Genomic DNA, 15,814 nt, shown 5'->3' on the forward strand with positions numbered 1-15,814 from the left:
TTTTAAAATATTTTTATTACCCAGGTGATAAAAACTTATCATAGAAAAATTAGAAAATACAAACAAAAAGAAGAAAAATCAACCATATGGCTTCCCTGGTGGCGCAGTGGTTGAGAGTCCTCCTGCCGATGCAAGGGACACGGGTTCGTGCCCCAGTCCAGGAAGATCCCACATGCCGCGGAGCGGCTGGGCCCGTGAGCCATGGCCGCTGAGCCTGCGCGTCCGGAGCCTGTGCTCCGTGACGGGAGAGGCCACAACAGTGAGAGGCCCGCGTACCGCAAAAAAAAAAAAAAAAAAAAATCAACCACAGTTACATCATTCAGGATTATACTGTTACCATGTTGATATATAGCCTCCCAGACATTTTTAAACATATATATATATATTTTTTAAAATAAATTTATTTATTTTTGGCTGTGTTGGGTCTTTGTTGCTGCACGCGGGCTTTCTCTAGTTGAGGTGAGCGGGGGCTACTCTTCGTTGCGGTGTGCGGGCTTCTCATTGTAGTGGCTTCTCTTGCTGTGGAGCACGGGCTCCAGGTTCACAAGCTTCAGTAGTTGTGGCACGGGGGCTCAGTAGTCGTGGCTCACGGGCTCTAGAGCGCAGGCTCAGTAGTTGTGGCGCACGGGTTTAGTTGCTCCGTGGCATGCAGGATCTTCCCAGACCAGGGCTCGAACTTGTGTCCCCTGCATTGGCAGGCGGATTCTTAACCATTGAGCCACGAGGGAAGTCCAAAACATGTATATTTTTAAAAATAAAAACTCAAATTGTAAAAGTAGTTTTCTTCACTTGTATTAAATTTGATTTTTATCAAACAAACATACATGCATCATTTAAAAGGCGAAAGTACCACAAAGCTTATAAAATAGCCCCTAGCCCTAACAACACATCCTGCTCTCCACTAGCAATTCTTTTTAACTTCTTTAACTGTTTCTTCTGGCATTTAATCCTCTATTTCTAAACAGCATGTTTATACTATTTCTTGATTTTTAATTTTAGACATTTACCTAATGACGTCCACTATGGCAGGTGAGCATTTAGTCTCTCTTACCCTTCCCTCCCCACATTAGTCCCTTCACAATTCCCTTCCTTCCTCTATCCTGCCAATCTGGTTATATTATAATTTTTGGTGAAATATTTAGGTTTTACTTTATTTTAACAGTGAAATCATTATTCACAACTGGGCCACAAAGTGCGTTGAGATCTCCCCATTTGTACTGTTTTGCCTTGTTTCATATTTTTCTTAATTTTTTTTAGGTACTTATTACTAATTCAGAATCAAATTTGGAACAAAGTTAATGAATGGCCTCTGAATACATACTCATTAGGTAACCAATCAGTTCCCTTTTTTTCCCTTAGAGACATTCCTTCTTAAGGTCACTGTCTTGCCAACCTGGACAGTTGCTCTGTAGGTCTGATGCTCAGCTGTCATTCTGTACCTTCCCTTCACCTCCCCACGATGGGTCTTGGTTTATGTACTATGACCAGGTCCCAACATTTCATGGGATCCTGTTGACCAAATCCTCCAGGAAAACACAATCTACATCATAGAAAAATGAACCACATGTTGTCACAGGTTTCCTCATTCCCGTGTCATCTTATTTCTTGATTATTTCCTCATTTTGATAGACATCTTCTCTCAGCTTTTATATGAGAGGGTATACAGGAAATAAATTTTTTGAGATCCTGCATGTCTGAAAGCTTCTTGAGTCTACGCTTATGTTTGCTTGATACAGTGAGCATGTTTTATGTTCAAAACAATTTTCCCTCAGAATTGTGAGGGAATCACTTGGTGTTGCAGCTGGACATCATTCCAATTCCCAATCCCTTATATGCAACTGGACTTTCCTCTCTGGAAGCTTTTGGGATTTATGATAATGTGCTTTGCTTGGGGTCCCTCCTACTCATTGTGCGAGGTACTCAGGGGGCCTTTTAAATCTGGAAGCCCATGTTCTTCAATTCTGGGGAATTTTCTTGTATTATTTCTTTGATAATTTCCTCTCCTTATTGTTTGCTCCGATTGTCCACCTCTTTGCTTTCTGGTCTACTTTCCAGGATAGTTCCTCAACTCTACCCTCAAGATTTTTCTTCTGATTCTTTTTGTTTCTACTATTTATACATTTTTATATTCCCAAGAGCTCTTCCAATTTTTCAAATCCTCCTTATTAGAAAATTCTGTTCTTACATTATAGATGCCATAACTTCTCTAATTTCTCTGAGGATACTGGTGATCGTTTTTGGAGACTTTTCAACTATGCCTGCAATTTTGGGGGAACGTTTTTGTTTTTTTTTTTGTCTCTGTCATGTTAAAAGCCTTAACCAAATGTCTGGCGACCGTTTACTGTCTGCTCCTCCTTAAGGGATACTGCAAAGCATATCTGGAGCTCTCTGTGCACAAGCGCAGAACTTGTCAGCAGGCGGGCCTCACTGAAGAATGATCAGATGGGCATGTAGCTCTTTCACTAAAGGATCCACAGGGTCAGTTTTTGCAGGTTTTTCTTTTGAGCTGATGAGCTTCCCCAGAAAGGAATTATCTAATTTTTTGCCTGGGGGTAAAAGCCAGAGTGCCAGCATTCTATGAGAAAAGAAAAGGAAGTGGGATCGGGTTTTCATTGTTCAGCATGTAGACTTTTCCTTAATTCTTGTTTTTTATACAGTGTTTAATCCACAGCCTCACTGGTGCAGGTGATTCTAAATCCAGAGGCTCTATGATTTACCCTCTCCAGGGTTAATTCTTGTCTTCTATAGAATGGGAGGAGGCAGTCACCTGGGTGGTCAAGCTAGCAAAGGGCTTTTAGGTTCTAATTGCTTCTTACTTTAACTTTCAACCAATCCCCTTCATTTCAGCTTTCAGAAGTTCTTAGTGTCTCTAAATCCTCCACCTTTTGGGGTTTCTGAGGCTCAGTTCAGCTTGCTTCTTCTCGGTGTCCCCTTGTCCTGCAGGCAGTTAGGTTTTAGCTTTTTTCATTCTGATAGTTCAGTTAACAACCATAGAACCGATTCCTACCTTACTGATTTTGGTAAATCTTTCACCTACTGTCCTCTCTGCTCCCCTTCTGTTTTTGTGGTTGTATAGCTTTTTTATTCTTTTACTGTCATTTTAATAGCTTCAATAAGGAAGAAGATAAACGTGTCAATCTACCATCTTTAATAGGAAATTCATATTCTTTTCTAGCTTTCTCCTTTCACCAAATGTATAACGAACACCTTTCCACATCAAAGGAATGTTGCAATGCTACTCTTGATGGCTGACTAATATTCCATTTTGTGACTATGCCACAATTTATTCAATCAACATCTGATTGCTAGACATGTAAGGTGTTCTCTCTCTTTTTTTTGTTATTAAAAATTCCACTGTGATGAAGATCCTTACAACTTAATCACTTGCATAGATCCATAATTATATCTTTAAGTCCTGTCAGAGTCCTAGAAGTGGCGTAGTCAAATGGTATGTACATTTCTAAGGTTTTCTGATACTTATCCGAGCACTTACTGTTCAAAATAAGTAATGTCCTTGTCAGGTTAAAACTCACACAGACAAAGACAAACACCACTACATTCTAATCATCAATCTGGTAAGGATTTGGTTGGAGAAAAGTTTGAAACTGGTAGCAAATGAGGTTCCATACATCCACTGATTTCAATAACTCTTATCACTATATCCCTATTACTTGGCATAATAAAGAACTGTATAAAATGATTGACCTAAGAAATAAAAACAGGCAATTGGTTTGTTTTAATATATACATAGACACATGCATATAGAATAACTGCCCCCCCCCCACACACACAAACACACACTTTAATACTAACCTACTTATAACCATAGCTGTTATCACAGGCTCCCAGCCTGAGTGCAGAACTGTCCTTGTGGCTGGATGTTTGGCAGCTATTATAATCCAGATAGGAGTTAGAGCCAAGAAAAAGACACCAACTAATGGAGGAATGTAGTAATAGGTCTCTAAAATTCAAAAAGAGACAACATTTCAATCTCTCTTATAACCATATAGCAAATGTAAGTATTAAAAGTTTACCAGAAGATATGTTATCAAACACACTCATGCTATATACTTTCTATAAATTTCAAACAAATTGAAAACTATAGATAAGGTAAAAATGTTAAATAATGTAACTGAAAGCTAACACATTAATTCAACATTTATTGAAATAGTTATGTGACCTAGATGTGAACAACAACAGTAATAATCACAAGAGTAACAACAGTAAAAAATCTAACATTACTTGGCTCCTACCATTTTCCAAATATTGTGCTAAACGCTTTATGTTCATTGTCTCACTTAATTGTCCTCACAAGTATGAGGTAGAAACTCATTCCTACCTTATGAAGAAACTGAGGCTTAGGAGCTTAAGAACACCACTAAGAAATAGCAAGAATTGGGAGAAAATGACATCTGTCTGACACTGAAGTTAGTGCTCTTAACTCCAAACTATAAAGTCTAATAGGACATTGTTTTTACCCATCAGGATCTTATAGCACAAGCATTCCATGGAATATTGGCCAATGGATTGATAATAGATATCCTCCTAATTCTGAATAGTGTTCCAATATCCAAAATGAAATTGAAATACTTGGTTTAATAAACAGATTTCTTCACTGCAAAATTACTCAGAACCTTTAATATGCAAAAATATGCAAACCAGAGTTTGGCCAGACTACTTAGTTTCACATCTGATGTTACAACTTACCTTGGACGAGAAATTTAACTTCTAAAAAGAAAAACAAATATCGTATATTAACGCATACATGTGGAACCTAGAAAAATGGTACAGATGAACTGGTTTGCAGGGCAGAAATAGAGACACAGATGTAGAGAACAAACGTATGGACACCAAGAGGGGAAAGTGGTGGGGGCTGGTGGTATGGGATGAATTGGGAGATTGGGATTGACATATATACACTAATATTGTATAAAATAGATAACTAATAAGAACCTCCTGTATAAAAAAATAAATAAAATTTAAAAAGAAGAAATTTAACGTCTATAAATTTAAATTTCCTTATCTATAAAATGGTAAAAATTATTATAACTATTTCATGGGGTTATTGTGAGTCTTAAGAGAATTAACACATGTAATTTAACTAGAATAGCACCCAGGCACATAGTTAACATTTACTGAACACTTACTAGCAACATAATCATCATTGCCATTGTTATTAGCATCTTTCTGTTTGTGATATACTCAGATAACAGAGTGCCAGGATATTTTTTTATACCTCTCTGTGGTAGATTGCCTTACTTGATCATAATTATCCATTCTCTCCCCATTCTTGTTAATGCTTTCCTATAGAGAGAGTTTAGGAAAGCTTATTGACTTTGGGCTTGGCTATTTGTCTAGCTTTGTAGACATGATGTATGCCATCTCTGAGCAAAATCTGAAATGTGTTTTTGGAAATTACTAGAAGATTTATAAATATATGTAGATAGATAGATAGTAAACTGTTTTCAGACACTGACAACTGGTATTGCAGGACTGTGATCCCTGAGAGAGGGGAAAGAAATGAGATAAGCCCTACAAGAGCCTGAGCTTTCTGACTAAAGGCACATTCCAGACCACAGCTCAGGAAGGGAGAATTTCAGCAGACTGAGTCTAAGGCAGCAGGAATTTACAGGGAAGAATACTGGAGAAGAGGAAGCTATTAGAGAGGGAGCTTGCAAACTGAATACCAAGCCATGCATGCATAGGGTGAATTCCACAAGGCTAAGCCAAGACAATTGGGGATTTGTAAACTAAAAAAATGCCCAGAGTGTACAAAGGGCTAGAAGTCATTTGAGATCTAACCCCCTAGATAGGAGCGCCTCTTTGAAAACTGAGAACATTCAGTGGAGACCAGAGAAGGGATACTTCTTAGTAGTAGGGCTAGCCCTATTGTAATGTCTACTCTAGGTCTATTCCACAATGCAGGGTACTAGCCACTATATGATCACAGCTAGATCTAGTCCAGTGAAGCTTAAAACCAAGCCCTGTAAGGCTCAAACTAATCCACAAACAGCTGCCTACAAGAAAAAAGTCCATGAAAACTATAAGATGCTGATGAAAGAAACTGCAGATGACACAAACAGATGGAAAGATATACTGTATTCTTGGATTGGAAGAATCAATACTGTTAAAATGAGCATGCCACCCAAGGCAATCTACAGATTCAACACAATCCCTATCAAATCACCAATAGCATTTTCCACAGAACTAGAACAAAATATTTTTTAATTTGTATGCAAACAGAAAAGACCCCAAATAGCCAAAGCAATCCTGAGAAAGAAGAACAAAGCTGGAAAAATCACACTCCCTGACTTCAGACTATACTACAAAGCTACAGTAATCAAAAAAGTATGGTTCCAGCACAAAAACAGACGTATAGATCAATGGAACAGAATAGAAAGCCCAGAAATAAAACCATGCACTTATGGTCAATTAATTTACAACAAAGGAGGCAAGAACATACAATAGAGAAGAGACAGTCTCTTCAATAAGTGGTGCTGGGAAAAGTGGACAGCTACATGTAAAAGAATGAAATTAGAACATTCTCTAACACCACATACAAAAACAAACTCAAATGGATTAAAGACCTAAATGTAAGACTGGATACTATAAATCTCCTAGAGGAAAATGTAGGCAGAACACTCTTTGACATAAATTGCAGTAATATTTTTTTGGATCTGTCTCCTAGAGTAATGGAAACAAAAATAAACAAATGGGACCTATTAAATTTAAAAGGTTTTGCACAGCAAAGGAAACCATAAACAAAACAAAAAGACAACCCACAGAATGGGAGAAAATATTTGCAAATGATGTGACTGACAAGGGATTAATTTCCAAAATATACAAACAGCTTAATATCCAAAAAACAAACAACCCAATCAAAATATAGTTAGAAGACCTAAATAAAAATTTCTCCAAAGAAGACATACAAATGGTCAACAGGCACATGAAAAAATGCCCAACATCGCTAATTATTAAAGAAATGCAAATCAAAACTACAATGAGTTACCACCTCACACCAGTCAGAATGGCCATTATTAAAAAGTCTACAAATAATAAATGCTGGAGAGGGTGTGGAGAAAAAGGAACCCTCCTACACTGTTGGTGGGAATGTAAATTGGTACAGCCACCATAGAGAACAGTATGGAGGTTCCTTAAAAAACTAAAAATAGAGTTACCACATGATCCAGCAATCCCACTCCTGGGCATATATCCGGAGAAAACCATAATTCGAACAGGTACATGCACCCTCAATGTTCATTGCAGCACTATTTACAATAGCCAAGACATGGAATCAACCTAAATGTCCATCAACAGATGAATGGATAAAGAAGATATGCAATGGAATATTATTCAACCATAAAAAGAATGAAATAATGTCATTTGCAGCAACATGGATGGATCTAGAGATTATTACACTAAGTGAAGTAAGTCAGAGAAAGACAAATATCATACTATATCACTTATATGTGGAATCTAAAAAAATGATACAAATGAACTTATTTACAAAACATAAATAGACTCACAGACACAGGAAACAAACTTATGGTTACCAAAGGGGATGGAGGGGGGAGGGGTGGGGGATGGGGGGAGAGATAAATTAGGAGTTTGGGATTAACATATACACACTATTATATATAAAACAGGCAAACAACAAAGACCTACTGTATAGCACTGGAAACTATAATCAATATCTTGTAATAACCTATAATGGAAAAGAATCTGAAAAAGAGTATATATATATATATATATATATATGTCTGTATGTATATGTATAACAATCACTTTGCTGTACATTTGAAACTAACACAACATTGTAAATTAACTATACTTCAATCTTTTAAAAAAAGCAGAACAAATACTCTGTAAGGAAAAAACAGTCAAGCACTTAACATTACATTCACAATGTCTAACATCCAATCAAAAATTATTTTTAAGAGTTTGAAATTATATTTGGTTGCATTTATAAATCTAGTTAAATACCAGGAAATATTCTATTTACTTTAGACATTTCACTTATCTCACAAAAGTTTCGTAGTACTTAAAGTAACCTTTCTAAATCTAATATTATATGTACAAATACGGTGAGTCTTATGTTTTCATAAATATTCATGCAATGTATATAAATTTGGTAAGATTTCTATTTAACAATCACAAGAATAAATTAATTACATAATCATTACTTTTAAAATGGAATCAGAAGACTGGCATGTTACTGTAATGGGCTAAGTAACAAGTATATTTAAAAATGTGTACTGCCTCTTTACCATAAAATCATTCATACCATAAATTTGATTCTCAAATATTTTTATACTTAGTTCTAAATCTCCCTAGGGTTAAAAGTTGCCTACCCATTCTTGAAACAGTTGCATCATCCCAAGACATTTTTTGGTAATATCATTTTAGCTGATCAAGCTTTTATTATTGTTAGACATCTCAGCCAGGACATTCCTGCATTTTTCTCAAGGACTCTAATACACATTTTGTATGGTAGGGAATTCATAACTTAAACACAGAGTTGATCTCACAGTCTTTGTAGCCTACAGCCTTAGATTTAAGTTAAATGTCACTAAATTTTTCTGACGTCTCACAAAATTCTTCAACTGTTATTCACACCCTTCTCTTGGACTGAATTTTATATTTTATCATTTTAACATATTTAAAGATCTCCTCACCTATGATTAAGATGTTTAAATTAAATAGAAACTCAATTTTTTTCAAATCAGGTAGGAACAATTACTATAAATATTAAAATAATACCCAAACAAATTTTACACTCATGGCTTTAGCTGGATTTGCCAACACATCTTCAAAATAATTATGCTAACAAAATTCATTTAAATATTTCCTTCCATTTAAAGGGACATAACTAGTGCTACATATAGAGTCATTTTCTCCATAGCTTTTTAAAACATGAAGAAACTTTTATTGGATGGATTTCCAGTTCTCCTTGCTAAACCATTAGATAGGGATAAATAACATTCCAATTAGGAAGCATTCTTACCTCCTAAAACAACTAAGGTTACCAACAATCTCTTTATAGACTCAAACAGCAAACTAAAAGCATTAAAACCCACTAAACACAACTGAAAAGAACTATTCTGCTAGGTTGTCTTAGTATTTTCATCTTCAGGTAAAGAGAGGAGCACCATGCCAGGCTTTTAATTTATTCTCAACATCACATCTCTGGAAGGACATCTTAAGTTGAAGAAAACGCTCACCATCCTAACTCCAGAATCATTGCCCTGGATTGTCAAAGAGGGGGAAAAATTTCTCAGGAAAGAAATAAAAAATAATGAGTGGGCAGTTCCTCAAAAAGTTAAAGAGTTATCATATGATCTAGAAATTCCACTCCTAGGTATATACCAACAGAGTTGAAAACATACGTTCACACAAAAACATGTACGACAATGTTCAAAGCAGCATTATTCATAACAGCCAAAAAGTGGGTGCAACCCAAGTGTCCAACTAATGGTAAATGGATAAACAAAATGTGATATATCCATACAATGGAATATTAGTCAGCCATACTATTAACCCATACAATGAAATATTAGTCAGTACTGCATGGTATTCAGAACTGATTTATGCTAAAGCATGAACCTTGAAAACGTACTAATTGAAGGAAACTGGATATAAAAGGTCACATATTATATGATTCCATTTTTTGAAATGTCTAAAATAGGCAAAGACAGAAACTAGATTAGTGGTTGCCAGTGCTGGGGGGAGGGTGGAATGGGGAGTGACTGCTAAAGTTTCTTTTTGGGGTGATGAAAATGTTCTGGAATGAGATAATAGGTTTCACAATCTTATAACTGTGCCAAAACTACGGAATTGTGCACTTTTAAAAGGTGAATTGTATGATGTAATTGAATTATATCTCAATTTTTTAAAATGCCCACAATGAAAAAAAAGGAGGGGGTACTATACTCTTTAAAAATGTCAACGTTATAAAATATAAAGAACATACATATATTCATACAGACAGATGGACCGAATAAAAGATAAAGTAAATGGAGTAAAATGTTAACATTTGGTGAACATGGGTACAGGGTATACAGGGTTTTTTGTACTATTTTATTTTTGCAACTATTCTATAAGTTTAAAATTATCTCCAAATAAAATTTTTTAACATTAAAAAAAAAGAATGGGAAAACCATGGTAAAATCAAAATATCTAAAATGATTTACTGCAAATGTATTCAATTTCCTGCAAATCTAACATGCCCACTCCCACCAAATTAAATTGTATGTTTAATTGTATAGGACCCTCTTACCTTTTCCCTGGCTAAATTCTAATCCAATAGTTAGGTGGAAATTACAAATATATAAAAAGAGAAAGGTGCTAAAATATTCCTCTTTTTAGGATATATTGGTGTTTTATAGATAATTAAAGAATTACTTTTAGAAAACCACTGATGACACAATCAGTGAGGGAAACTGGTTGATTAAAAGCCAACCATGAACTTCTGCATTAATATCAAAACCTAAAAGTGTCTGCCTTCTAAATTAAATGACCCTTTTTAATACATTTAAATGACCCTAGTCAAAATAATATTTTGTATTAATTTCTGGGGATATCATCTTGTGTAATGTGGTAGGATGAATAATGGTCCTCAAAGACATCCACATCCTAATCTCCAGAACCAGGGAATGTTACCTTATATGGCAAAAAGGGGCTTTGCAGATGTGATTAAGTCAAAGATTTTGAAATAGGGAGATTATCCTGGATTATTTGAGTAAGCCCTAAAGTAATCACAGGTGTGTACTTATAGGCAGGAAGTAGACAGGAATTTGACTACAGAAGACAAAATAATGTGACCACAGAAGCAGAGATCAGTAATGTGGCTGCAAGCCAAGGAATGCTAGCGGCTACCAGAAAATGAAACAAGTTAAGGAACGATTCCCCCTGAAACCTCCAGAAGGAACGAGCCCTGCCGACACCTTCATTTTAGCCCTGAATAACAAACTCATTTTGGACTTTGACCTCCAGAACTGTACGAAAATTAATTACTGTTGTTTTAAGCCACAAGGCTGTGGTAATTTGTTACAGCAGCAGTGGAAACGAATACAGGACTATAGATAAAACTGTAGAATTTTAAGCCTACTTAATGTCTGTGTACCTCGGTACTGATTCCATGATACAGGTAAACTACAGAAAGGTAAGGATTAACACGGCTAAAGTGGTTCAAACTGCTATGATTCCACTTAACTGCGAAACATAACTGCCATCTTTTTGATTCATGGCTTTCACATTTATCTAGATTGTTGGTGGCATTTTGTAACTGCTGTTACATAATTTCATTAATAGCATTCATTATTTTTACCCTAAATTCTTCTGAAATATGTAGCTGCTATGAGTGACATTTTTATATATTGGCTGTTTGTGTGCAAACAAGAAAGCAATGGGCATGGAAAGTTGTAAACACTTTTTAAAATGCCCTTTATAATAACCATCAGAATTTCCTCACTAGACTGACCTTCTAGGAATCACTCTAAACTGAGATCATACGGTGCTACGGAACTCTGTAGAAGAGTGACATGCACGATAATTTTACATTCTACTTACATCACCACATTAAGGCAGTGATACTCTAGAATGTTTTGTAAATATCCCTGTTAGTCTCCACAGGACCCAAGTAACAATCTGAGGCAGACTGTTACTGCTCTTAGAGCTTATTGCTTCTTAGGCCATCTTTTTAAAGTTAACCTTGAGGAATGAGAAATGAATCAACATTTTGCTTCTCAGATCTTGACTAAAGAGAGAAAAACTGATAATTTTTCAAATCAGTATATATCATGTACATACAAGAATTACATAGTCATGTAGTTACAAAAAATTGAAAAAGAGTCTTTAAAATCCTCTTAAAATTATGCACACAAGAAAAAGAAAAGGCAACAATCATTGTGTACAGGTATTTCAGTTACTGGCCCAACGTTAGATCCTTATAATAGTTTTAAAAATAACTACATGTTTAAAGATTACCATATGGATGAATAAATGCCTTTATACTTTCTCTACAAGTCATACCTAAGCATATCATAATCTAGAGCTTAGATTACTCTCTAAACTGACTTTCTATTTCCTCTTCTATTTTCTTTTTTTTTTAAGATTTTTTTTTTTGATATGGACCATTTTTTTCTTTAAAGTCTTTATTGAATTTGTTAGAATATTGCTTCTGCTTTATGTTTTGGTTTTTTGGCTGTGAGTCATGTGGGATCTTAGCTCCCCAACCAGAGATTGAACCTGTGTCCCCTGCATTGGAAGTTGAAGTCTTAACCACTGGACTACCAAGGAAGTCCTTCCTCTTCTATTTTCATTTGAAATAGATTTTTTCTAGCCACATGTTGCCATTTTTATTTTTTTATGGTGATACTAATGTCTAAATACTTTCTGCTAAGGCAGTATACTCTATTTTCCTAATACTATGTCCTCATTGAAAGGATCATTTTTTTCATTACAATTTATTATGTTATTGGACAGGTACTGTGGCAAAGTCATTTAGAGGAATAACTCTCCTTCATTTTCCATACATATACCACTTCCTAAATAATTTCTATTCACATTAATTGGATAGCTTTCAAAAGGAATAAAACATTTGGTGAAGTGCTATTTATTTAACATCCACTATGTATATGGCACTATGGAGTCAACAAAACAAATAAATAAAATAAAGACACAGTTTTGTCCTCAAGAGGCTTAGACCATCATAAGGGAAGATACTACATTTACTTAAAAAGCTATAATGACTGGCCAAATATAAAGAATGACTTAAGAGAAGTGTCAATAAAGTGCTATAGGAATCCAGAGGAGAAAAAATTACCTAAGATTAGGGAAATATATGAATTTAGTTTTGAAAAATGAGGATTCTGACTGGCCTTCATGGAGGAGGGGAATGACATAAGAAAGAAAAGACAAAAATCACAGGTGGCGTATGAGAATCAGTAAATGGCTGAGTTTGGCTGGAGTACAAGAAAGGCAAGAGGTACAAGAAAGGGAGGAGCAGGCAGGAGCTTGAGAAGGAAGACTCCAGGAGGCCTGAACACCAAGTTAAAACTTTAACCTTGTTCACTAAGCAATAAAGACTTCCTCTTTTGTAAAAGACTTTACAAAAATAAAGTCAGTAACCGTAAACAAAGCTTTGTTTCTTTTGTCCTTTTTTGGAGAACTGGAGAGGTGAGAAGGGGGGAATTCCATATTTACTTCAGATATCAGAAATCAGCACGTTTTATCAGGAGTGAAAGAAAGGTAGCACACTGAATGAATGTAGAGTGAGCTTGTACCGAAGCTAACAGAACGCCAGCGGAGCTGTTCAGTCATTTCTGAATATCCAAAGCTCTACGTGAGGAGTTAAGTGAGACTTTTCTCAATGTCCAATTCTTTGAGAGCCACATAATTCATGGCCTCTATTTATAACCAAAGTGTATGGCTGCCATGAAATCCTCTTTTTATCTCTAAAGACAGCTAAGTATTTCCAATATAGTTCAGGAATTGAACACTGTCTCCAAGAGCTAGGCATCCCACTCAGCAGGATGAATGGGATCTTGGAATTTAAATATGCCCATGCCTAATCTCTGTGTTCAGAATACCTCCAATAAGAGGCTTCCAACTGCTGGTCCTATGAGGCCCCCTAGTGCTCAAAATGCAAACACTTTATTGTAGAAATCCAAAACTGGCACTTCAGAAACACCTTTAAATTAACTGAGGAATCAATCAGTAGCCCATTAAAAAATATAATTTTAGGGAAACAAATGATACAGACGAAATGTAAAAGACCCTGTTTTAATTAATTCATCTTGAATTACTGTGAGTCAACTTTCAGAAGACAAGTAAAGGCCTAGAAAAGGCTAAGCAATATTTAAAAATAAAATTATTTCACAAAATTATGGTCTCATTACATTTCACTTTTCAAATTTCCTGATCTAGTTAAACTACTGATATATCATCTGTAACACTCAAAATATTGAAAGCTTTAGAGAATAACACATTATGTTAAGTCTTTTATAAGTTTATCACTTGTGTAATTTTTAAAAATAAATTCCTCAGAAGTTGATTTATCTTATGGAATATCGTAATAGTCTGTATCATTATAACAATTGTCATATTTATTATGGTAACATTCTTCAATGGCTTCAACTTGTGGAGACATCCTGGTATTTGGCAGGCAGCTGACATCATGGTAATTTAAGTACCCAAGTCTGCAAATAATACACTTTTCTTTTTTATGGGAACAAGATCTTACATTTGGGCCATTGATCATTTACTGTCTTCCACCTTACTTCAACTAGACAAATCTTACTTCTATATGAGAATTTTCCTTTAACATACATATCAAGTCTTAATGAGTATTGTTTTTATGTCATTAAATAATTTATGGTAATTTTATATACTACATGAAACTTCTCTTGATATCTCCAAAAGTAGTAGAAAATGACTGCCTTTGACAGGTTAAAGCCCTCTCTTTAGTTCAAAAACATTTATCTGAGACTCTTACTTCTACAAACCAAATATACTTTAGATTTATTCTAAAGTATACCATAAATCTGTCTAGAATCCATGAAAATATATGAGGATATGTGATTAAATGTTTGCTTCTGGCTTGGCTTATAAACTCTCTCTCTCTTTCTCTCTGTCTCTCTCGCTCTTTTTTTTTTTTTTTTTTTGTATTACTGTGGGTTTCTGTTTTCTTTTAATTTTTTAAAAATTTGGCATCAAAAAAGATGAAACTACAACCAACTTTTAGCACTAAACCTATGCTCACAAATCATATACATCTACATTGACAATAGCCACACAGTATAAATTTGCATTAAAACCATCCATTACATTCTCTAAATACCCTATTACTATTATCAGGAATCACATATATAAGATGACTCCACTCAGGCTCATTTTCATGGTGATATTTGGTTGTTAGTATTAATTGCCACGTTGGTTTCTGAAAGGTGGAAAAATCACTAAATTTCAAACTCCACCATAACCTTATGTTTTGAGATAACAGTGCAACACACATATCAGAATCCTGTGGGTTGACCCATCAGTGGCTACACATTCAGAGGAAAGGGCAGAATTCATAGACTATGACAGATCTGTGTTCAACCTTCCTACCACCAGTGGGTAACACACATAACCTTTATGATCCTCAGTTTTCTCATCTGAAATTAGAAATGATAATCCTTATCTTTTGAGTTTTAAACTCTTTAAGAAGAGAAAAATATGTGAGAACCACAACACATAGTAGGTGTACAACAAGTAACACTTATTGTTCTAATCAGCCTCAACTACAGTTCTAACATAGATGAAGGCCACCACGGAGTCATGACATTGCTGCAACAATATTTATTTAAAGAGACTCTGAATAATGCATTATAGTTAATTTCAAGTCAACTTACCAAGACAGGAGTACAAACCCTGACTTATCCAAGCTAATATGGCAAGAGTTATAAGGTCGCCAAAACTAGCAGCAATGGGTGTAGCAACATTATCGGGATTTATCCCAGTCTTCTTTGAACCAACGATAACCCCAACCATTATTATTCCTAGAAAAAAATAAAGCTCATTACTTTTTTTGCTATAATTTAAAGAAAATCAATCCCCCGAAATATTGAAATACATAGGCTAGACAAACAGTGTATCACTTCCGGTTAGACTGCTTAGATAAGCTGACTAAAGCAAACAAAACATTTTACTTGAATGCTTTGGCAAAATGTCTTTCAACAAATTCCAAGTGGGGATCACAAAAGATCTGAGAAGTTCAATGCTGCATTTAGAGACCTGAAGAGCTACTGTAAAATTACATTAAAGTTCCAAATTT

The 15,814-nt window shown here is 35.2% G+C and overlaps 1 protein-coding gene across 2 annotated transcripts in view; it reads right to left on the bottom strand.

The window, feature by feature from the left end:
- Positions 1-15,814, bottom strand: part of SLC41A2 (solute carrier family 41 member 2) — a 130,785-nt gene that overhangs the window by 50,907 nt on the left and 64,064 nt on the right. For both annotated transcript variants that reach the window (XM_027107413.1, XM_027107414.1), the window contains 2 exons: positions 15,393-15,539; positions 3,814-3,961 (listed from right to left, as the gene is read on the bottom strand). In XM_027107413.1, coding sequence (XP_026963214.1) covers positions 3,814-3,961; positions 15,393-15,539 — 295 coding nt within the window. The remainder of the gene's footprint in view (positions 1-3,813; positions 3,962-15,392; positions 15,540-15,814) is intronic.

Source organism: Aethalodelphis obliquidens, unplaced genomic scaffold (genome assembly GCF_003676395.1).
Source record: "Aethalodelphis obliquidens isolate GAN/ISIS:26980383/991018 unplaced genomic scaffold, ASM367639v1 scaffold8, whole genome shotgun sequence".
Lineage (NCBI taxonomy): Eukaryota > Metazoa > Chordata > Mammalia > Artiodactyla > Delphinidae > Aethalodelphis > Aethalodelphis obliquidens.